Genomic DNA, 22,654 nt, shown 5'->3' with positions numbered 1-22,654 from the left:
GCCTCTCATTGTAGTTTCAATTTGGATTTCACTGATGAGTAATGATATTGGACATCTTTCATGTACTTATTACTTGTATTTTATCACATTCTGTGTCTTGCCTTTTTGTTTTCCTAGTAGTGACTTTTTTTTTTTTTTTTTTTTTTTTTTAATAATTATTTTTTATTGAAGGGTAGTTGACACACAGTATTACATTACATGAGTTTCAAGTGTACAACACAGTGGTAGAACATTTATATACATAATTCTAGGTTCCAGCTATCACCCTACCAGGCTGTTACAATATCTTGACTATATTCCTTATGCTCTACATTACATCCCGGTTACTAATTTATTTTACCATTGGAAGTCTGTCCTTTTTTTTTTTTTTTTTTTTTTTTTTTTTTGTGAGGGCATCTCTCATATTTATTGATCAAATGGTTGTTAACGACAATAAAATTCTGTATAGGGGAGTCAATGCTCAATGCACAATCATTATTCCACCCCAAGCCTAATTTTTGTCAGTCTCCAATCTTCTGAGGCATAACAAACAAGTTTTTACATGTAGAACAAATTCTTACATAATGAATAAGTTACATAGTGAACAGTACAAGGGCAGTCATCACAGAAACTTTCGGTTTTGCTCATGTATTATGAACTATAAACAGTCAGTTCAAATATGAATACTCATTTGGTTTTTATACTTGATTTATATGTGGATACCACATTTCTCTCTTTATTATTATTATTTTTAATAAAATGCTGAAGTGGTAGGTAGATACAAGATAAAGGTAGAAAACATAGTTTAGTGTTGTAAGAGAGCACATGTAGATGATCAGGTGTGTGCCTGTAGACTATGTGTTAATCCAAGCTAGACCAGGGCAATAAAACATCCACGTATGCAGAAGATTTCTCTCAGAACGGGGGGGTGAGGTTCTAAGCCTCACCTCTGTTGATCCCCAATTTCTCACCTGATGGCCCCCCTGCGACTGTGCCTGTCTTAGGTTGTTCCTCCCTTGAGGAATCTTACCCGTCTCTGGCTAACCAGTCATCTTCCGGGGCCATACAGGGAAATGTGAAGTTGGTAAGTGAGAGAGAAGCCTTATTGTTTGAAAAGGTTAGCTTTTTACTTCTTTGCATATTTATGCCCTGTGGCTTCTATGCCCAGCATTTGTCTTGAGGTATCTTTACCACTTGGAAGAATTATGATACTCGGTAAATTTGATATGAGGCACGAATTCTATTTAAGGGTTGTAATTAGGAAGGAAGAAGAAAAGCTATAGAAGTAGCAGGCGGAAGAAAACATGGGAAGATTGATTATTTCTTTGATATATCTTCTTGTAGAGTAACTTCAGCATGTATAGGTTTTAAGCTACTACTTAAATTGCACACACACATTAACATAATAGGAGTACAGTTACGTAACCAAAGCATACCTGTAATTACCAGCCATCTCCAGTGAAACCAAGAAAACCAGTTAGGCACCTTAGGCATTTGTGAAAACTTATCTATGATATGGTGGATATTGTCCAAATGAACTTGAACAGTCTGAGAGAAGTCAAATTAAAACAACCCATTCCTGGGGACTGTTCACATGCCATATGTTCTTTTAACAATAAATAGTTTGTAGTTGTAAGACTTTGGAGCGCTACAATTTGCACTTCTCCAAATTCTTGGTTGAGTTCCAACAGTATAGATCCAGTCCAATTTTGTTGTTTTACTGTATGCACAGGCCAGCTTAGATATCTCCTTCCTCATTCCCATGGCAGGTCCAGGAACTGGTGGGATGAGTGCATCTACAGCTGTAGCAGTGCGTGGATCTTTGTTGGGGTTTTTTGATGATCATCTTCTGGCATGAGTCTTCCAGAGGGTGCAGATGTTGGAAGTTCTTTTTCATATCGTATCTTAGTTCATTTTCGGGGTAGCCCAATTAGGCTTTGATCCTCTGTATAAACACAAACAGACCCTTTGCCTACACTTTTATATGCCCTTTATACCCTTGTGTAGAACTCGTTGGAGGTTACCACACAGGAACTGCCCTTTTTTTTTTTTTTTTTTTTTTTGCTATCACTAATCTACACTTACATGACGAATATTATGTTTACTAGGCTCTCCCCTATACCAGGTCTCCCCTATAAACCCCTTTACAGTCACTGTCCATCAGCATAGCAAAATGTTGTAGAATCACTACTTGCCTTCTCTGTGTTGTACAGCCCTCCCTTTTCTCCTACCCCCCCATGCATGTTAATCTTAATACCCCCCTACTTCTCCCCCCCTTATCCCTCCCTACCCACCCATCCTCCCCAGTCCCTTTCCCTTTGGTACCTGTTAGTCCATTCTTGAGTTCTGTGATTCTGCTGCTGTTTTGTTCCTTCAGTTTTTCCTTTGTTCTTATATTCCACAGATAAGTGAAATCATTTGGTATTTCTCTTTCTCCGCTTGGCTTGTTTCACTGAGCATAATACCCTCCAGCTCCATCCATGTTGCTGCAAATGATTGGATTTGCCCTTTTCTTATAGCTGAGTAGTATTCCATTGTGTATATGTACCACATCTTCTTTATCCATTCATCTATTGATGGACATTTAGGTTGCTTCCAATTCTTGGCTATTGTAAATAGTGCTGCAATAAACATAGGGGTGCATCTGTCTTTCTCAAACTTGATTGCTGCATTCTTAGGGTAAATTCCTAGGAGTGGAATTCCTGGGTCAAATGGTAAGTCTGTTTTGAGCATTTTGATGTACCTCCATACTGCTTTCCACAATGGTTGAACTAACTTACATTCCCACCAGCAGTGTAGGAGGGTTCCCCTTTCTCCACAGCCTCGCCAACATTTGTTGTTGTTTGTCTTTTGGATGGCAGCCATCCTTACTGGTGTGAGGTGATACCTCATTGTAGTTTTAATTTGCATTTCTCTGATAATTAGCGATGTGGAGCATCTTTTCATGTGTCTGTTGGCCATCTGTATTTCTTTTTTGGAGAACTGTCTGTTCAGTTCCTCTGCCCATTTTTTAATTGGGTTATTTGTTTTTTGTTTGTTGAGGCGTGAGAGCTCCTTATATATTCTGGACGTCAAGCCTTTATCGGATGTGTCATTTTCAAATATATTCTCCCATACTGTAGGGATCCTTCTTGTTCTATTGATGGTGTCTTTTGCTGTACAGAAGCTTTTCAGCTTAATATAGTCCCACTTACTCATTTTTGCTGTTGTTTTCCTTGCCCGGGGAGATATGTTCAAGAAGAGGTCACTCATGTTTATGTCTAAGAGGTTTTTGCCTATGTTTTCTTCCAAGAGTTTAATGGTTTCATGGCTTACATTCAGGTCTTTGATCCATTTTGAGTTTACTTTTGTATATGGGGTTAGACAATGGTCCAGTTTCATTCTCCTACATGTAGCTGTCCAGTTTTGCCAGCACCACCTGTTGAAGAGACTGTCATTTCGCCATTGTATGTCCATGGCTCCTTTATCAAATATTAATTGACCATATATGTCTGGGTTAATGTCTGGATTCTCTAGTCTGTTCCATTGGTCTGTGGCTCTGCTCTTGTGCCAGTACCAAATTGTCTTGATTACTATGGCTTTGTAGTAGAGCTTGAAGTTGGGGAGTGAGATCCCCCCTACTTTATTCTTCTTTCTCAGGATTGCTTTGGCTATTCGGGGTCTTTGGTGTTTCCATATGAATTTTTGAATTATTTGTTCCAGTTCATTGAAGAATGTTGCTGGTAGTTTCATAGGGATTGCATCAAATCTGTATATTGCTTTGGGCAGGATGGCCATTTTAACGATATTAATTCTTCCTAGCCACGAGCATGGGATGAGTTTCCATCTGTTAGTGTCCCCTCTAATTTCTCTTAAGAGTGACTTGTAGTTTTCAGAGTATAAGTCTTTCACTTCTTTGGTTAGGTTTATTCCTAGGTATTTTATTTTTTTTGATGCAATTGTGAATGGAGTTGTTTTCCTGATTTCTCTCTCTGTTGGTTCATTGTTAGTATATAGGAAAGCCACAGATTTCTGTGTGTTGATTTTGTATCCTGCAACTTTGCTGTATTCCGATATCAGTTCTAGTAGTTTTGGGGTGGAGTCTTTAGGGTTTTTTATGTACAGTATCATGTCATCTGCAAATAGTGACAGTTTAACTTCTTCTTTACCAATCTGGATTCCTTGTATTTCTTTATTTTGTCTGATTGCCATGGCTAGGACCTCCAGTACTATGTTAAATAACAGTGGAGAGAGTGGGCATCCCTGTCTAGTTCCCGATCTCAGAGGAAATGCTTTCAGCTTCTCGCTGTTCAATATAATGTTGGCTGTGGGTTTATCATAGATGGCCTTTATTATGTTGAGGTACTTGCCCTCTATTCCCATTTTGCTGAGAGTTTTTAACATGAATGGATGTTGAACTTTGTCAAATGCTTTTTCAGCATCTATGGAGATGATCATGTGGTTTTTGTCTTTCTTTTTGTTGATGTGGTGGATGATGTTGATGGACTTTCGAATGTTGTACCATCCTTGCATCCCTGGAATGAATCCCACTTGGTCATGGTGTATGATCCTTTTGATGTATTTTTGAATTCGGTTTGCTAATATTTTGTTGAGTATTTTTGCATCTACGTTCATCAGGGATATTGGTCTGTAGTTTTCTTTTTTGGTGGGGTCTTTGCCTGGTTTTGGTATTAGGGTGATGTTAGCTTCATAGAATGAGTTTGGGAGTATCCCCTCCTCCTCTATTTTTTGGAAAACTTTAAGGAGAATGGGTATTATGTCTTCCCTGTATGTCTGATAAAATTCCGAGGTAAATCCATCTGGCCCGGGGGTTTTGTTCTTTGGTAGTTTTTTGATTACCTCTTCAATTTCGTTGCTGGTAATTGGTCTGTTTAGATTTTCTGTTTCTTCCTGGGTCAATCTTGGAAGGTTATATTTTTCTAGGAAGTTGTCCATTTCTCCTAGGTTTCCCAGCTTGTTAGCATATAGGTTTTCATAGTATTCTCCAATAATTCTTTGTATTTCCGTGGGGTCCGTCGTGATTTTTCCTTTCTCGTTTCTGATACTGTTGATTTGTGTTGACTCTCTTTTCTTCTTAATAAGTCTGGCTAGAGGCTTATCTATTTTGTTTATTTTCTCGAAGAACCAGCTCTTGGTTTCATTGATTTTTGCTATTGTTTTATTCTTCTCAATTTTATTTATTTCTTCTCTGATCTTTATTATGTCCCTCCTTCTGCTGACCTTAGGCCTCGTCTGTTCTTCTTTTTCCAATTTCGATAATTGTGACATTAGACCATTCATTTGGGATTGCTCTTCCTTTTTTAAATATGCTTGGATTGCTATATACTTTCCTCTTAAGACTGCTTTTGCTGTGTCCCACAGAAGTTGGGGCTTAGTGTTGTTGTTGTCATTTGTTTCCATATATTGCTGGATCTCCATTTTGATTTGGTCATTGATCCATTGATTATTTAGGAGCGTGTTGTTAAGTCTCCATGTGTTCGTGAGCCTCTTTGCTTTCTTTGTACAGTTTATTTCTAGTTTTATGCCTTTGTGGTCTGAAAAGTTGGTTGGTAGGATTTCAATCTTTTGGAATTTTCTGAGGCTCTTTTTGTGGCCTAGTATGTGGTCTATTCTGGAGAATGTTCCATGTGCACTTGAGAAGAATGTATATCCCGCTGCTTTTGGATGTAGAGTTCTATAGATGTCTATTAGGTCCATCTGTTCTAGTGTGTTGTTCAGTGCTTCCGTGTCCTTACTTATTTTCTGCCCAGTGGATCTATCCTTTGGGGTGAGTGGTGTGTTGAAGTCTCCTAGAATGAATGCATTGCAGTCTATATCCCCCTTTAGTTCTGTTAGTATTTGTTTCACATATGCTGGTGCTCCTGTGTTGGGTGCATATATATTTAGAATGGTTATATCCTCTTGTTTGACTGAGCCCTTTATCATTATGTAGTGTCCTTCTTTATCTCTTGTTACTTTCTTTGTTTTGAAGTCTATTTTGTCTGATATTAGTACTGCAACCCCTGCTTTCTTCTCACTGTTGTTTGCTTGAAATATGTTTTTCCATCCCTTGACTTTTAGTCTGTACATGTCTTTGGGTTTGAGGTGAGTTTCTTGTAAGCAGCATATAGATGGGTCTTGCTTTTTTATCCATTCTGTTACTCTGTGTCTTTTGATTGGTGCATTCAACCCATTAACATTTAGGGTGACTATTGAAAGATATGTACTTATTGCCATTGCAGGCTTTAAATTCGTGGTTACCAAAGGTTCAAGGTTAGCCTCTTTAGTATCTTACTGCCTAACTTAGCTCGCTTATTGAGCTGTTATATACACTGTCTGGAGATTCTTTTCTTCTCTCCCTTCTTGTTCCTCCTCCTCGATTCTTCATATGTTGGGTGTTTTGTGCTGTGCTCTTTCTAGGAGTGCTCCCATCTAGAGCAGTCCCTGTAAGATGTTCTGTAGAGGTGGTTTGTGGAAAGCAAATTCCCTCAGCTTTTGTTTGTCTGGGAATTGTTTAATCCCACCGTCATATTTGAATGATAGTCGTGCTGGATACAGTATCCTTGGTTCAAGGCTCTTCTGTTTCATTGTATTAAATATATCATGCCATTCTCTTCTGGCCTGTAGGGTTTCTGTTGAGAAATCTGACGTTAGCCTGATGGGTTTCCCTTTATAGGTGACCTTTTTCTCTCTAGCTGCCTTTAACACTCTTTCCTTGTCCTTGATCTTTGCCATTTTAATTATTATGTGTCTTGGTGTTGCCCTTCTTGGATCCTTTCTGTTGGGGGTTCTGTGTATTTCCGTGGTCTGTTTGATTACTTCCTCCCCCAGTGTGGGGAAGTTTTCAGCAATTATTTCTTCTAAGATACTTTCCATCTCTTTGCCTCTCTCTTCTTCTTCTGGGACCCCTATAATACGGATATTGCTCCTTTTAGATTGGTCACACAGTTCTCTTAATATTGTTTCATTCCTGGAGATCCTTTTGTCTCTCTCTATGTCAGCTTCTATGCGTTCCTGTTCTCTGATTTCAATTCCATCAATGGCCTCTTGCATTCTATCCATTCTGCTTATAAACCCTTCCAGAGTTTGTTTCATTTCTGCGATCTCCTTTCTGGCATCTGTGATCTCTTTCCGGACTTCATCCCATTTTTCTTGCGTGTTTCTCTGCATCTCTGTCAGCATGTTTATGATTCTTATTTTGAATTCTTTGTCAGGAAGACTGGTTAGGTCTGTCTCCTTCTCTGGTGTTGTCTCTGTGATCTTTGTCTGCCTGTAGCTTTGCCTTTTCATGGTGATAGGAATAGTCTGCAGAACTGGGACGAGTGACGGCTGGAAGGACTTCCTTTCTTGTTGGTTTGTGGCCCTCCTCTCCTGGGAGAACAGCGGCCTCTAGTGGCTTGTGCTGCGCAGCTGCGCGCAGACAGGGTTTCTGCTTCCTGCCCGGCTGCTATGGAGTTAATCTCCGCTGTTGCTGTGGGCGTGGCCTGGCTCGGGCAGCTACTCCAAAATGGTGGAGTCGCGTTGGAGCAGGAGCTGCTGGGAGGCTATTTATCTCCGTAAGAGGCCTCCCTGCTCCCTGCAGCCCAGGGGTTAGGGTGCCCAGAGATCCCGGATTCCCTACCTCTGGATTAAGTGGCCCGCCCTGCCCCTTTAAGACTTCCAAAAAGCACCCGCCAAAACAAAACAACGACCACAAAAAAAAACAAGAAAAAAAAATTTTTTTAATTAAAAAAAAAAAAAAAATTTTTTTAATTAAAAAAAAAAAGGTGGTCGTTCGTTTTTCTTTATTCTCCGGTGCCAGCCTCAGGCCTCTGCTCACCGGTCTTTCTGCCCTGTTTCCCTAATATTGGGGTCCCTGTCCCTTTAAGACTTCCAAAAAGCGCTCGCCAAAACAAAGCAGCAAAAAAGCAAAAAAAAAAAAAAAAAAAATGGTCGCGTGCTTTTCTTATGTCCTCTGACGCCCAGCCTCCAGTGCCCGCTCACTGTTCTTGCTGCCCTGTTTTCCCAGTATCGAGGGCCCTGCACTCTGGTCCGGATGGCTGGGGCTGGGTGTTCGGCAGTCCTGGGCTCCGTCTCCCTCCCGCTCTGCCTGCTCTTCTCCCGCCGAGAGCTGGGGGGAGGGGCGCTCGGCTCCCGCGGGGCCGGGGCTTGTATCTTACCCCCTTCGCGAGGCGCTGGGTTCTCTCAGGTGTGGATGTGGTCTGGATATAGTCCTGTGTCCTCTGGTCTTTATTCTAGGAAGGGTTGTCTTTGTTATATTTTCATAGATATATGTTGTTTTGGGAGGAGATTTCCGCTGCTCTACTCACGCCGCCATCTTCCGCCCCCTCCTCCTAGTAGTGACTTTTGAAGTCTAAAATTCTGTATACCTTTTATTGTTTTTGTGTGCTTTATTTCTAGGCTAGTTGTCCAGTAAAATATTGAGTATATGTAGTGAGAATGGATATACTTGCCTTATTCCTGGTCTCAGGGGGAAAATATTTAGTCTTTTACCGTAAATTGTGATGTTAATTGTTGGTTTTTCATAGATACCCTTTTTGAGGTTGACTGAGCTCCCTTCTAATTTGCTGAGAGTTTTTAATCAGAAATAAGTTTTTGTCAGAAAGATTGTCAATTTTTTTTCCTGCATGTGTTGATCTGACATATATTCATTCTGTTAACATGGTGAATAGCATTGATTGTTTTTCTCATAAATTGTTTTTCTAAGTCAACTATGTATGTTAGGATTAAACATTTTGTGGTCCTGTATTATCCTTTTGTATAGCTGGATTCAATTTGCTAATGTTTCATTCTGGATTTTTGCATCTGTTTTTATGAATGATTATGGAATTTAAATTTTCTTGTGAAGTCTTCATGTGGTTTTGTTATCAGAGTATTTGCTGACTTCATAATTTGAGTTGAAATGAATGTGTTTCATTCTTTTCTTTTTCTATTTCTTAAAAAGAGTTTCTTTAGGATTAGTTTTATTTTTTCCTTGAAAGGTTGGTAGAATTCATCAATGAAGCCAACTGGACCTGGAGTTTTCTCTTTTGGAAGGTTTTAAATTATGAATTCAATTTCAGAGTCTATTCATGTTTTCTCTTCTTAGTTTTGACCATTTGTGTCTTGCAAGTCTTTATCTAATTTATTGCCAAAAAAGTTGTTCATAATATTCTATTAACCTTTTAATCCCTCTCTAGTGATCTTTCATGCCTCATATTAGTAATGTTTCCTTTTTTTTTCTTTTTCAGTCTAGATAAAGGTCTGTTAACCTTATGATCTTTCCAAATAAACAGCTTTTGCTTTCATTGATTTTTTTTTACTACTGTTTGTCTTTTTAAAATTTATTTCCATTCATACTTTGTTGTTTTTCATCTCTTTAATCACTTTAATTTTAATGTGCTCTTTCTAAATTTCTGTATTTTTAAGCTTAGGTCTAAAATAATACAAATACTTAAACCTTTTAAGCACCACTTTAGTTTATGATTTCAATAATTTTAAATTTATTCAGACTTGTTGTATGACCAAGCATATGAATGATTTTGGTGAATACTCTATCTGCACTTGAAAAGAAAGTGTATTTTGTTATTATTAGATGAAGTGACGTATAAATGTCAGTTTGTTCAATTTGATGTTGAACTATTTCAAACAGTATTCTTCAAGTCTGTATCCTTACTGATTTTCTGTCTGCTTGATCTGTTCCTGACAGAGGAGTATCTAAACCTGTGATTGTAATTGTGAATTGGTTAGTTTCTCATTTCAGTTGTTTTTTTTAATGTGTATTTTGAAGTTCTTATTGAATTCATGCATATTTAAGTTTATTGTATCCTCTTGTTGAAATTACCCATTCATCATTATTAAATGTCTATCTTTATGCATAGTAGTATTCCTTGACCTGCAGTCTAGTTTGATCGATATTAATATGGGCATACCTGTTTTCTTCTGGTTTGTGTTTAAATGGCAATTCTGTTTTCATCCTTTTACTTTCAACCTCTGTCTGTCGTTATATTCAAAGTGGATTTCTCTTCAATAGCATTAGTTAGGTCCTACTTTTTATCTAGCTTGACATGTCTACCTTCTATTTGACATTTTTAGTTTTAAATTACATTTATATGAAATGTAATTTTTAATATATTTTAATTTAGATATACTATGATTTGTTTTCTATTTGTTCTGGCTATGATTTGTACCTTTTTTCTTGCTTGCTTTCATCTTCATTTGAATTAAGGTTTTGTTTTTAGAATTTTATTTCAACTCTATTGATTTACGCTGTTACCTCTAGTTTTACTTTTTAAATACCATTTCACATTTAATATCATTATCTTACAACAGTATACTTGCATTTTCTCCCTCCCATAATCTTTATTATTATCATTATATATATGACTTTTACATTTGATAGATCCTTACAATACTTCATCATAATTGTAACATTAAACATTCAGTTATCTTTAAAAATTTTTTTTAAGTGAGGAAGAAAAATCTTATGTACTTATCGTTGCTGGCATTCTATTTCTTTCTGTAGATTTAATTTCCCATCTGGTATAATTTTTTCTTAGTACAGAATTTCCTTTATCATTTCTTATACTATAAATCTGGTGGTAATTAATTCTCTCATTATTTACTTATCTGACAGTCTTTATTTCACTGGTTTTTTTTTTTTTTTGAACCTCAGGTTATTTATAAATACATTGTTTAATATCAAGTATCTGGAAATTTTTCAGGTATCTTTTATCTTACTTAATTTCTTTGTGGTCAGATAATATACCTTGTATAGTTTAAGTCCCTTAAGACTCACATTGAGACTTGCTGTGTCCGTAATGTGGTCTATTATGGTCAGTGTTCTATGGACATTTGAAATGAATGTATATGCTACTGTTGTTGGGTGAAGGTGTCTATAAATGTCTGTTAGATCACATTGGTTTGTAATGTTCAGTACTTTATATCCTTACAGATTTTCTGAATACTTGTTCTATTAATTTTTGCAGTGCATAGTGTGTTTTTTCAATTTCCTCTGGCAGTTTTTAATGTTTTTCCTTTTATATTGATTTCCCATAATTTGTCAATGATGTATCTTAATATGGTTTTCCTTGTTGTTCTTCCTGCTCAGGAGGCTCATTGAGCATCTTGGATCTATAGGTTATAGTTTTAAAATTTTTCAGAATACTTTTGACCATTTTTCTTCAAATATTTTTTCTTCCTCCCTTCTCTCTTCCTGGGACATCAGTTACATATATGTTAGGCAACCTAATGTTATCCTATAGGTAACTGATGTGCTCTTTTTTTTTTTTAAGTCTTTTTTCTGAGTTTCAGTTTCTGTTGTTTGTGTCTTCAAATTCACTGATGTTTTCTTCTGTAGAGCCTAACATGCTGTTAATCCTGTCCAGTTCGTTTTTCATTTCAGGGATTATATTTTTCTTATTTCTCAAAGTTCCATTTGGTTCTTTTAATATTTTCCATTTCTGTTCTCATTATGTTTTCCTTTGTGCTCTTGAATGTGCATGTGATAGTTAAAGTCTTTATCTGCTAGTACTATGTTCTTTATTATTTATAGGTTTGTTTTCATTTTTTTCCTAATGTTTAGGAATTCATATTTCTAATTTTTTGTATGTCTAGTAATTTTCTGTTGTGGCCATTATGAATTTTATGATTTTAATTCTGGATTTTATTGTCATTCTTTAGAGTGTTGGACTTTGTTCTGGCAGGACTTAAATTACTTGCAAATCTCTTTGATCTTTTCATGCCTTGATTTTAAGTTTTTAAGGGGTGACTTTAAAGTAGCATTATCTTTAAAATGTAGACTTATCTTGGCCTAATTCTAAGGCATGATTCTTCTGGGTTCTCCGTCATTCATTCTATGTTACAACCAATGTTCTCCATTCCAGGATATGTTCTGCCAGGACCAGGCCCTTTGTGAACTGAGAGAGTTGTTGAGTTTGCAGTTGAACACCAATAGTTCTTACTGTTTTTTTCTCTCTCTTTTTAGGAGGTTTGAACATTTGTTTTTCTCACTCCTCATATATTTTATTGCGGTGAAACAAAATTTGGTCTTTGTAATGTATATTGAGTGAGGCTTACAGGCAGAAGAGAGAGATGACATTTGAATATATGAGCTGTCGTATGAGATGCATAAAAAAGTAGTAACTTATTTCTTCAGGAAATTTCAAATGTGTGGCAAAATCATAGTCTATAGAAATTACCAAATGAAGAAGAATTTCCAAGTGAGAATTACTTGATTCTTGAAATTGTTTCCTTCTTTTGTTTGCATGTAATTACAATTTTTTTCTTTTATTATTACTTTTCTGCCCTTTTTTCTTTTCCTGACCGTCTCCATTTTTAAGGAGTCTATCACTGCAAATATTCTTAGAAATCGCATCCATTTTCATTACATTAATATTTATCTCCATGCAGATTATATATGTGTTTACATATGCTGATCAAACCTGTCTTCTGAGATACAGCCTTGAATTTTCAAATTCTGGTTAAGGGGCAGTTTTATTTGTATTACCCTATTACCTAAATAAAATACACCTAAAACCTGCGGCTTTATACTGTCCTCCAAATTGTTCCTCCTTTACTTCTCTTTTTCTCTCAGGACCTCCCAACTCTTCTCTGAAGCCATCTATTCCTGAAATCTCACAGTCATCTTTGATACCTCCATCTCCTGTAGTTAATCACCAAGGTTCATTAATTTGACCTTTTCAGTTCTTTTCCTGTCTTTTCTCTCATCTTAATTTCTGCTGCAACATCTCTTTATTCATTCATTTGACAAGTACTTGTTGAAATTCTGTATACTCTAGGATATTTCCTCTAGCAAGTAGGAATTACATGGTTTCCAAAATATATAGTGCCCAGAAATGATGGGCTGTGGTAAGTATTTGTGAAATAACTCCTCTAAATGAATGTATTAGATTGAACCATAGGAAACTGTCATTTTTTTAAAAAGGCCAGAATGGTCAAATGTCAACAATTTCATATGTTCAGCAAATATATTACCAATAAGAACCATACCAACATGAAGGAGGAAAATACATATTAAGTTAATCCTAATACTATTACTGTTAACAGTAATATTATTGTATATACTTTTCCTTATTAAACTATAAAATTTGACTTTTCTTTTCTTTGCCTACCAGGAAACACGAAATTATCCAGAATCATATCCACAACTGCCAAGGGATGAAACTGTGGAGAATCCTCATCTCCAGAAGCACATTCTGGAATTAGCCTCCATTCTGGATGTACGAAACTTGTTCCTTGAGAATACCATAGATGACTATTAGAAAAAAAATCCTCCTGTTGAAACAGTTTTTCATTGGCCACAGATTTTAAATGGTGCAGTTTTCTAATGTGAGACAGACACATAGTGGTGTTACTTCGTTTTTATTTTTAAATTTAGGACCACCATTTTAAAAACAAACTGAGAAAAATTGTTCGATCTTTTAGGGTAACTGTTTTAAAATGCAATCTTTCAGGTCTTTTAAAAACCTCAATTAATCTTAGACTTTTTATTTTTTGGTTTTGAGGTATGGATACTTATCTCCAACATCTAATCTTACACTCAGATAGTTACTGTTTTCACCCTGAGAAGAGTAAATCATTTATTTTTATATAATGCAGAAAATCCAACTCTTATACTTGGACCTTAAATGTGTGGATTTGGAAAGAAACTAGCCAGCATGGACTACTAAAAACCAAGAACAGTCCTTCCATAGTATTTCTTTTCATTCCAACTTAGGTAGAAAAATGTGTGATTCTTTGAAGCATAATCGAGACAGTTCTGAAATCATTTAATTCATTTAAATACTGTCAAACGTCAAGAAATTGTATAGGATTGATTTACATCTGAAAGTTAAATCTTTACTTAGGGTCTTAAGATGATAAATATCATTGAATGTGTGAGTCCTGTGTTATCATAAGACATATTTGCATATTTTGTTCTCTTTGTAGTGTCTGAATGCTGGAAATGAAAAAGAACAACTTCTAAGTATTTCAGTGAAAAAACCAAATTGTTGGTTTCATAATACAGTGTGTCCAGTTCAAACTGTATTTAAAACTCTTAATTCATGAGATCAAGTTTAAATACTGTCTAGATTGAAGTCTGTGGCACATGGTACAGAATCTCTTGGCCTCATTCAAATTTATGAGACTTCAAAGTCAGAGATGTTACTGAGTTTAGTTGTGGGTAGGGGCTCGGGGAACTGAATTGTTACTTAATTTAAAATAGAAGTTGCTTTTGCGTTGACAATTTGGAAATAAGATTTTTTTAATGCGCCTTGTATTTAATATTTTATATTCATGCCCAAGTTTTTTATTATTTTAAATAGGGCTCAGTGTATAGTATAAAGATTTTTGTGTTTTTCTTTCCCGTCATCTCCTTCATAATTTCACAGGTACCAGCTATGATTCTCCCCAACCCCACCTTTGATTTGAGAGCATTCATGTTCAGAAGTCTAAGAATCAAAAGCCCTTCTATCTAATTTTCTGTACAGGCTCATATTCTACCTCTGGCAGTCCCAGGGAAATGAGGTGATTGCTTTTGGTGCCTCCTTTCCTGTGTCCCTAGGGAAATTTTACTGTAATATTTTTAACTTGGTTTTCATTTCTGACATAAGGAATTATTTGGATCTAAGTTATTCATATACCTGTTCTAATTTGCTGATTTTTCATCTGAAGTCTTGAAGTTATTCTTCATTTTGAGGACTTTGTAGCGTTATATTGACTTAAAATTATTTTTGTTCTTTTGAACATTTTTTAGAAAGCTTTAGAAAAGTTACCCTGGAGAGAGATTTCCTTTGCCTTTTCATTATCAGATAAAGACTGCTTTCCCTTTTTTTTTTTAGCGCCCTAACAAACTTCATAGCTTTTCTTTCATAACGGTGTTCACTGGGACTGCAGCAATAGACTGTCCTTAATTGTCTGACTTCTTGATTCAATTCCCCTGAAGTTCTGTGCCAGTAATGTTTCTAACAACATGGATTTTCCTGTTCTCTAATGCTTAAATATTTGTTGACCTGAGCTTTATCCTCACCTGTTTAGTGTAAAGAACACTGGTGTGAGAACAAGGAGACCTGAGTTCTAATCCTGGCTTTCCTGGTAACTAGCATTATGACCTTTGACAAGTGTCCTCACGTTTCTGCTTTTTAGCACTCTCATCTGTAAAATGAAGGTGTTGGCCCAAGATCCTACCCAATTCTATACTATTATTTGAAATCTTGGTTCCAAATGGTACTGATTTTCCTACCTCTGCCACCTGGAATACTAGTTTCTCTGATTTTAACGCCTTTTCTTTTCTAGATTATATTTAACTCATTTTTGTTCAAGAAAATATCTGGGTCCCACTTAATTGTAGGAACTATTTCAGAGAATCTCCTGAGGAAATGATAGGTTTATTATTAGAAACATGGTTGCCCAAGAACAAGGGGTTTTAGAGCTCAAAACTAGGGTTTAAATTATGACATTGCTCCTTTAGCTAATAGTGTAATTCCTTACTAGTAGTTAAAGTCTTAAGTGAAGTTAAATGATCTTGAATTTTCAAAGAGAAAAGCTACTAGAAAATTCCAAAATCTTGCTTCAATCATGCCTTAAAAAGAAAAAAAAGCCAAGTGTATTCTAGATTTTGTTCTAGGCATTGAGAAAGCAAACAAAGTAGACTTAAAAATCTTTGTTCTCAGGAAGCTTACATTCTGGTAGGAGGAGTCAGGCAATAAACATAATTAAATTTATGTTAGAAAGTTGTCAGTAGTATGAAGAAACTTTAGGGCATGGTAAGGGAAATTTTTTGTCTGTTTTTGAGTGAAGAACAATGTTTAAATGAGTGATCAGGGTAGACTTTACTCAGATCACATTTGTGCGAATACTTCATGTTTGTCTTTTTTTTTTTTTACTTTATATTATGAAAAATATAAACATAAATAGAGTTTAATGAACCCTCTTGTACTCATCACCAGCTTCTACATTTTAAAGCATGGCTTTAATTAAAGAAGAAGAAATGTAAAATGACAATCACCCACTGGGGTTAAGATGGCAATGGCATAGAATCTCATTTTTTCAGTGCATATTGCTCCCCTTTATAAATATAAAAGTGTTGATCCCTTTATTTATTTATTTTTAGAATGCATAGAAATTTAAATGTTGGAACTAAGAACAAAGCAGAGTGATGAGAAAGAGCACTTCTTTGTTTTCAAATTGCACAAACTCCCCCTGGAGATTCTGATACAGTCTCTCAATTCCCTTAAGAATCACTGTAAACAAAATAGGAAGTATAAGATTGTACAAAATCAGTTATACATGAAACAAATTAAGCACAATGGAATTACTTTCTCTTTCTTTCTCCATGTATTTCTGAACTTGGTATAGCAGCTATCTTCCCTATTTTACAGAAGAGAAAGCTGAGACCCAAAAAAGCTCAGTTTATTCATAATGATACAGCTAGAACTAAAACTCAAATCTCCTCATCTCAGTCCAGTCTTTCCAGTACTCAGATTGCTTTCTATAATGAGCAAGAAATAATTAGAGATTTATATTTTGGCACAAAAGGTTATGGTATTTTAAAAATATATCAAATATTGAAGCCAGTCAATCAGCTAGCCCTAGCAAATTTTTACTTATTAATTATAAAATATCCACACATCAGATGTTTTAGCTTTGATTTTAGCCAGGATATATTCTTTGTATGTGTGTGTGTGTTTTCCTCCTAGGAAGTGGTGCTCTCAAAACCTCTCAAAGCACACAGAATTTATTGTATCCTTTGTATTTTTACCAAGTTGAAATGTTTTGAGATTCTAAAAGCAAAGTGCAATCTAGTGGTGACTGAAATTTTCCTGATATATGATCTAGGTTTTATTTTTTCCTCACTTGTGGCTACTGCCCCTTATTCTTATAATAGAATTCCCTGAAACAGATTAGGTGGTGGAAGTACTAAATTTCATTGAAGTAAAGGGAAAAGCAACAAAACTGGTTATGTATCAATTATGGAACTCTCTTCAGTGTTCTTCGCCAAATTTAATCTCTGACCTGTGTGACTTAGTAACTTTCTGTCTCTTAGAAGAGGTTTGGACTCAGTTGAAAATCTTGTACTTAGTTTTCCACAGAGACTTGTTGTCAGCCTGATTAATATAGAGACCATTCTGGACTGGAAATACAGTAGGATGCCAAGGTTTGCAAACCTGGCTGCTGTCAGTGATTCAGAACCTTCTCACCCTAAATGAGTACAAAGATTTGATGTGAGTATGAATGGTATGAATCTCCCAGTGATATTTTGGGTATATATGTTCCTGTTTGGAGAGTATAAAGGGTATTTACATTGAGGGCTCTTTTGTTGACTTTATTTATTTAAAGTTCTTATTTTATTTGTAATGGCATGTGTGTATTTTTGTGATGCTAAATGCAATCTCTGTGTATACTTTTGTATATATGTACATATTTGTAAATATATTGGTATGCAATGATACAGTACGTGTATATTATATACCCATACCCATTGTGGGCTGAATTTATTTAAGTTCTGTGAGGACATCATAGTGGCATTATTCATGCTGCTGTAATTAGGTTGTGGCTATATCTCATTCATGAGCCTCTATTTTGAGGGGCTTGTGTTTGGGTAAAATGGACTAATTTGGAGTTGAAATTAGGATATGAAGATCTTAACAGAAAGCTGGATATTCTTAGCTTTAAATCATCTGCCAGTTTCCATTTAAACTGATGATAAATTCATGACATAAATCTGAAAGACCTAAGTATGTGAAACTAAGACACCAGCAAGTTCTTAAGCTATATTAGTCCATTATTTTCTTGACCCATAGTTGACTATTATTACTGAGTATATTTATATTGAGAATCAAGGGACTGTGGGAAAAATTACTTTGATCACATTTCAGAATAACTAGGAAAATGTCCTTTAAATAGGGATTCCTAGTTGCCATTTCAATACCTTAAACTAAATTTTAATTCTGGAACAATATTTTTCACCAATGTGTCTCATTTTATATCTGTCTCTGTGAGGCAGAAAAAGGGGCATTAGCTAGGGGAGGGCTTCATGGAGATGGGGTGGGATTTAATAAGGAACAGGGGGTTGTTAATCTGTATATTTGCAGCAGCTGTGATTAATTTAGTCCTGTCTTAGCATCTCCAATTATTGATTTTTCTTTTTGGAGTTGCGTATCAAAGATGAGTATGCTCATCTGAGAAAAGGCTTCCAGTGAATAAAATGCCTTCAGTTGTATTTCTTTGTCTCTATGAGACCACTTGTGTTCTGCAAATTGATGACATGTTCACACATGAAGTAGGGTTCTTAATATTAAGTGCATGGTGTGCTTTAAAATCTGGGCCTTCAAACCTCTACCAAGGATAGAGGAGGATATCCTCTTAGAGGATAGTAAGTAAGTATGTGCAGTGCCAATTTGTGAACCTGTGGAATATCAGAGTATCAATGTTCGGTTGCTCCTGCCTTCATGGGCATGTTCATTTGCATGGGAGAGTGTAGGAGATGGTTAATATACACTTGGATACATTCACTGCAGAAAATAAGTAGAAGTCATTTTTGCATGAAAAAATATAACTGCAAAGCAATTGTTTACCGCATTATTTTTCAGAATATTAAATCTATCTGTCCAACATTAAATTATCTTAAATAGACAAGTTAGACTCCAATTTTACCATCCAAAAAACATTACATTTGCCTCTTCATTGTTTTTATTTTTAATAAAACTGCCAACTATTCATAAACACTTCTCAATTACAGTATTAAATTTAAAATAAAGTTATAATAGCCTTTTTCTTAAATATTAAGATTTGGTAATGTACTATTACTGAAAAATCAGTGAAAGTGTTCATAGGGTCTGATGTTATGTTGTTTTAGTAACCAAATCATCTGTTGCAACTGGAGAGTAGCAATGTAGATGTTATGCTATTTAAAATTCATGGAACTGCCTCAGGCTCAGTGTGGACATTAACTTGAGAGTAGCAGCAATAAAAAGTGCAGTCAATGAGACTGACATCCTGAATATGACCTCTGACTCTAACAGTTGTAAAGCCAATTACTTTGCAGTTAAATAAAATAAGAATTGCTTAGAAGGCCAAGCCCTTTCCCCCCATCCTCCTGTAGGCTTAGGCATTGATACTTTATACCTGTTTGTGTTGTACCTCCCACTCTTTCCTGGAACCTGTGACCACTTTATCTTAAAAAAGGGGTGGGGGCGGGGCAGTTCATCTCCCTCCAAGTAGAATTTCAAAACATAATATTACACTGTGTCCCAGCTTCACTTAGACTTACTCATGGAGACTTATTAAGCATGCCTTGTGTTTAAAGAAGAATAATGATGTGTGAATGGAATCAATCACCTGTTGAAGGGAAGGGTATCTATCAAATGGTATGGGGAGACATGCCCTTAATTGGGTAAAGATAAATGTATTAAGTATAACTAATTTGTTGGTGCCGTAGAAATCTTTCCTTTGGATTTCTGTAGATATGAAATGTTTTCTTGAGCTCACATTGGTACTTTTCACTTATTAGTTTGGTGTAATTACTGACTTCTAGGAATTCTGTTTCTGCATAACATGTTACTGAAGCACCATTTCTTAATTTTAAAATATTTTTATTAATTTCTTTTGTGGATTTTTTTAGTTATTTTTTAAACTAGTTATCAAACTACTCTAAGCAGTGTGATTTAAAAAAATATATATTTGAACAGTAGATTCAGAGTTTTTTAATAGTTTGAAGTACATTATATTAATTATGCACTCCAGATTCACTTAATCAAGCCTGAATTTGGTCATAGAACAAGACTATAAATTGGGAATGTTTTCCTATTTTGGTGGACAATTCCAGTCTATATCCTAAAGACAATCATCTTTTTAGGTGTAGTATTACTTATTAAGACATTGGTAACTTCAGGGTTCAGATTTCTACTTTTCTGGTAGGATTGTGAAACAAAAGTTAATAGATTGAGTGACTATATCACTTTCAGAATGAGATAGAAAATTATAGCTAGCATTCCTATAGGTCTGTAGTAAACAATATTTAAAACTTTATGTTACTAATATTTTCTCCTTTGAAGCCATTGTGAACGTCCACTTGTCCGTGACTGAAAGTTAAGATTTGTAACCCTGACAATTTGACCCATAAGTTTTCTCAAACGTCAAGTCAGTCCAATCAGCCATTGTAAAATGTGAAATGATTATATTATAATCCCAAAGTAAATCCTTCCAAACCATAGAAAAACAGCCACCATACTGTAAAAAAAATCCCATTCCTACCCTCCTTTGCCTTTTACTGATTTTTTCCCCCCAAATTATGTGTTGTGAAGTTTTAAAAATCTGCAGGGAAAATTGCTTTAAATGTTTTAGGGCAGTAAGAATTTTTTTTACTATTCTGGAAAGTGAGGTGTTTCTTTTTTAACTCTTGTTTTTTATTAAAAAGATTTTTCAATAGTTCAGTAAAATATTTTAGGACTTTGTGTTTGTGGCTTTTTATAGTTATGTGGATACATTCCTTTTGCCATACAGACTATATGGCTAATTCTCCAACTGTTTTTTGTTTTTAATGTACCTTGCCATTCGGTGATCAGAAGGCTTATATTTTGGAGTCTTCCTCCAGTTGAAGTAAATAGGACTTAGGTAATAGGAAAAGCAGGTACGATGTCCTAACATTTTCACAGTAGAGCTTGCAAGGCAAAGAATTTATTCAAATGAGTTATCTTCATTGTATAGCACCAGTACAGATAGTGGTTTCATTAATCGTTGAATCAGATGAAGCAGTTATAAATCATTTCTTACTTTGCCCTAAGGATTATTGTCATTTCAGGCCACATTATTGTTTTCTCTGAGCAGTTTCCATTATAAGATTGAATATCCTTTTTCTTTATTCAAATCATTACTAAAAGTTAAGATAATCAAATAGGAATTAAAATAAGTTGTTTGATCTTTTTTCCCTGAAAATAATGGTGAATCTATTATCTGTGTTATGGATATTATGCATAAATACACTTGTCTCAATGATAGCAGAATTACATTTGGAGAATATAATTACTTGATTTTCTAGTGGTGTGAAACACTTTAAAAATTGTGCTTGTCTGTAACTGAAATGTTATAGAATTGTAACACTATAAGGATTAATAGAGTTATATTTATTAGCTCTCCTCAAGAGATTGAAGCACAGTAATTTTCACGTAACACTTCTTATCCAAGTGCTGCAAATCTATCGTGCAAATAATGAAGCTTTTTGGTTGTCTATATAGCTATTCACAAATCACTGTAATCCTTGAGATGTAGTCTTGTTGCTCATTTGTATTAAATTTGGGGTATTGTGGGTTAATACTTTACAACAAAATCCATCAACTCAGCTCTGTATGACAGCAAACCATTGGATTCATTAGTTTTATATGTGTTATCAGTAGAATAAATTTGAAGGGGCTGTTTATTACCAGTGACTAAGGGCAAAAATTATATTGTCAATATCATTTGACTTGAACATTTGTAGTATTGTAAAAGTCTTCTGTTGTGTTTCTACATTGCTTAAGCCATATATATTCTTAAGAATGTTTTCCTGCTGTGTTCCTTTTCAGCAGCCTTTTTCTGCTTTGTCTCTTGTGGTTGATACTTTCATAGACTTTAGAAATTGAGAAGTTATTTAAACATTTTCTTGAGTTCATCACTTTCGACTCTTGTATTGGTATGTGATTTGTCATAAAGGATAGTAAGCCTTTCACTAATTACACTAAATAAATTTCAGAGTAAACACTGTGATTCTGCAGAGCGGATTCAGTAGGCCCTTCTTTTTCTTATATTTTCTTCTGTTACACGGTGCCTACCATCGTGAAGGTACTCAATACTAGAGGATGGAAAGTTAAACGTGTTGTTTTTATGTTTATTGAATAACAAGGTTCAGAACATTTAATTTTTGTTGTCAGTGTATTGACATTTTTGCATTGATAAATGTTCTCTAGGAATTGACTACATTCATAGGGTGTGAACTCTTGTAAATGATTTTGTATCTTGAATCCACGTATATACTAAGTGTATCATCAGTATAAAAATAAACATTATTTGCTTAAAGTTTTCAGTACTTCAGTATTGTTGACAAGTGCTAAACTGTTAAGGCTTGCTTCTTTCAGATAACACCTCAGACACTTTACAAACTTTGGTGAGGTTTTGTATCTGATGTTTATATTATCCTAGTTTGTACATTTCTTCGGAGTCCTAGTCAGATTTTTGCTAGCCCTGCTCCCATTGGTCAGAACTGGGACACTCCGAGGGAGGGCTTGTTTTAGGGGTTGGTGGGAGCTGCAATGCCTCTGGCTGGTATTAGGTCTGGAGCCAGAAAAAGAGCATCTTTAATGTGGAATGTCTGGCTTGGTCGGCACTGAGGAGTCCAGAGACCCGACGTGGGCTGATTTGTACTGTCATTTTCAATAAGGCAGATTTACCTCTCTGAACTTCCTTTATCTGTCAAAAGTTGTAGGCCCATTAGTGGATAGTGAAATGAATTTGGCGGGCTGCTACCAGCATAATTTTTTAATGAAATGCAGTATATTGGAGTGCCTTATATTACGATTCTAGAAACTTTTTCAATGGTACATTATGTGTGTCCTCGGTTGCGAAATTAAACGTATAACCTACTGCAGGTCATAGGCACGAAAACTGAAACACTTGGTGAGAGGTCCAAGTACCAGTTTCTGGAGGTACGGACTTGCAGTGGTCGCCTAGTACCGTGACAGAC

At 35.5% G+C, this 22,654-nt stretch overlaps 1 protein-coding gene across 3 annotated transcripts in view; it reads left to right on the top strand.

Annotated features, from left to right (window-relative positions):
- The window catches only part of SCAI (suppressor of cancer cell invasion), a 138,177-nt gene extending 116,187 nt beyond the window's left edge, over nt 1-21,990 (top strand). For 2 of the 3 annotated variants that reach the window (XM_057499024.1, XM_036913958.2), the window contains one exon: nt 13,074-21,990. In XM_057499024.1, the coding sequence (XP_057355007.1) occupies nt 13,074-13,220 (147 nt within the window). In that variant the 3' untranslated portion in view covers nt 13,221-21,990. The remainder of the gene's footprint in view (nt 1-13,073) is intronic. The other variant, XR_008996634.1, reaches the window with a different exon arrangement.
- The last annotated feature ends 664 nt before the right edge of the window (nt 21,991-22,654 follow it).

The sequence above is a fragment of the Manis pentadactyla genome, chromosome 3 (genome assembly GCF_030020395.1).
Source record: "Manis pentadactyla isolate mManPen7 chromosome 3, mManPen7.hap1, whole genome shotgun sequence".
NCBI lineage: Eukaryota > Metazoa > Chordata > Mammalia > Pholidota > Manidae > Manis > Manis pentadactyla.
Note: the sequence above shows the minus strand (reverse complement) of the source record. Positions and strands in the feature narration are given on the sequence as shown.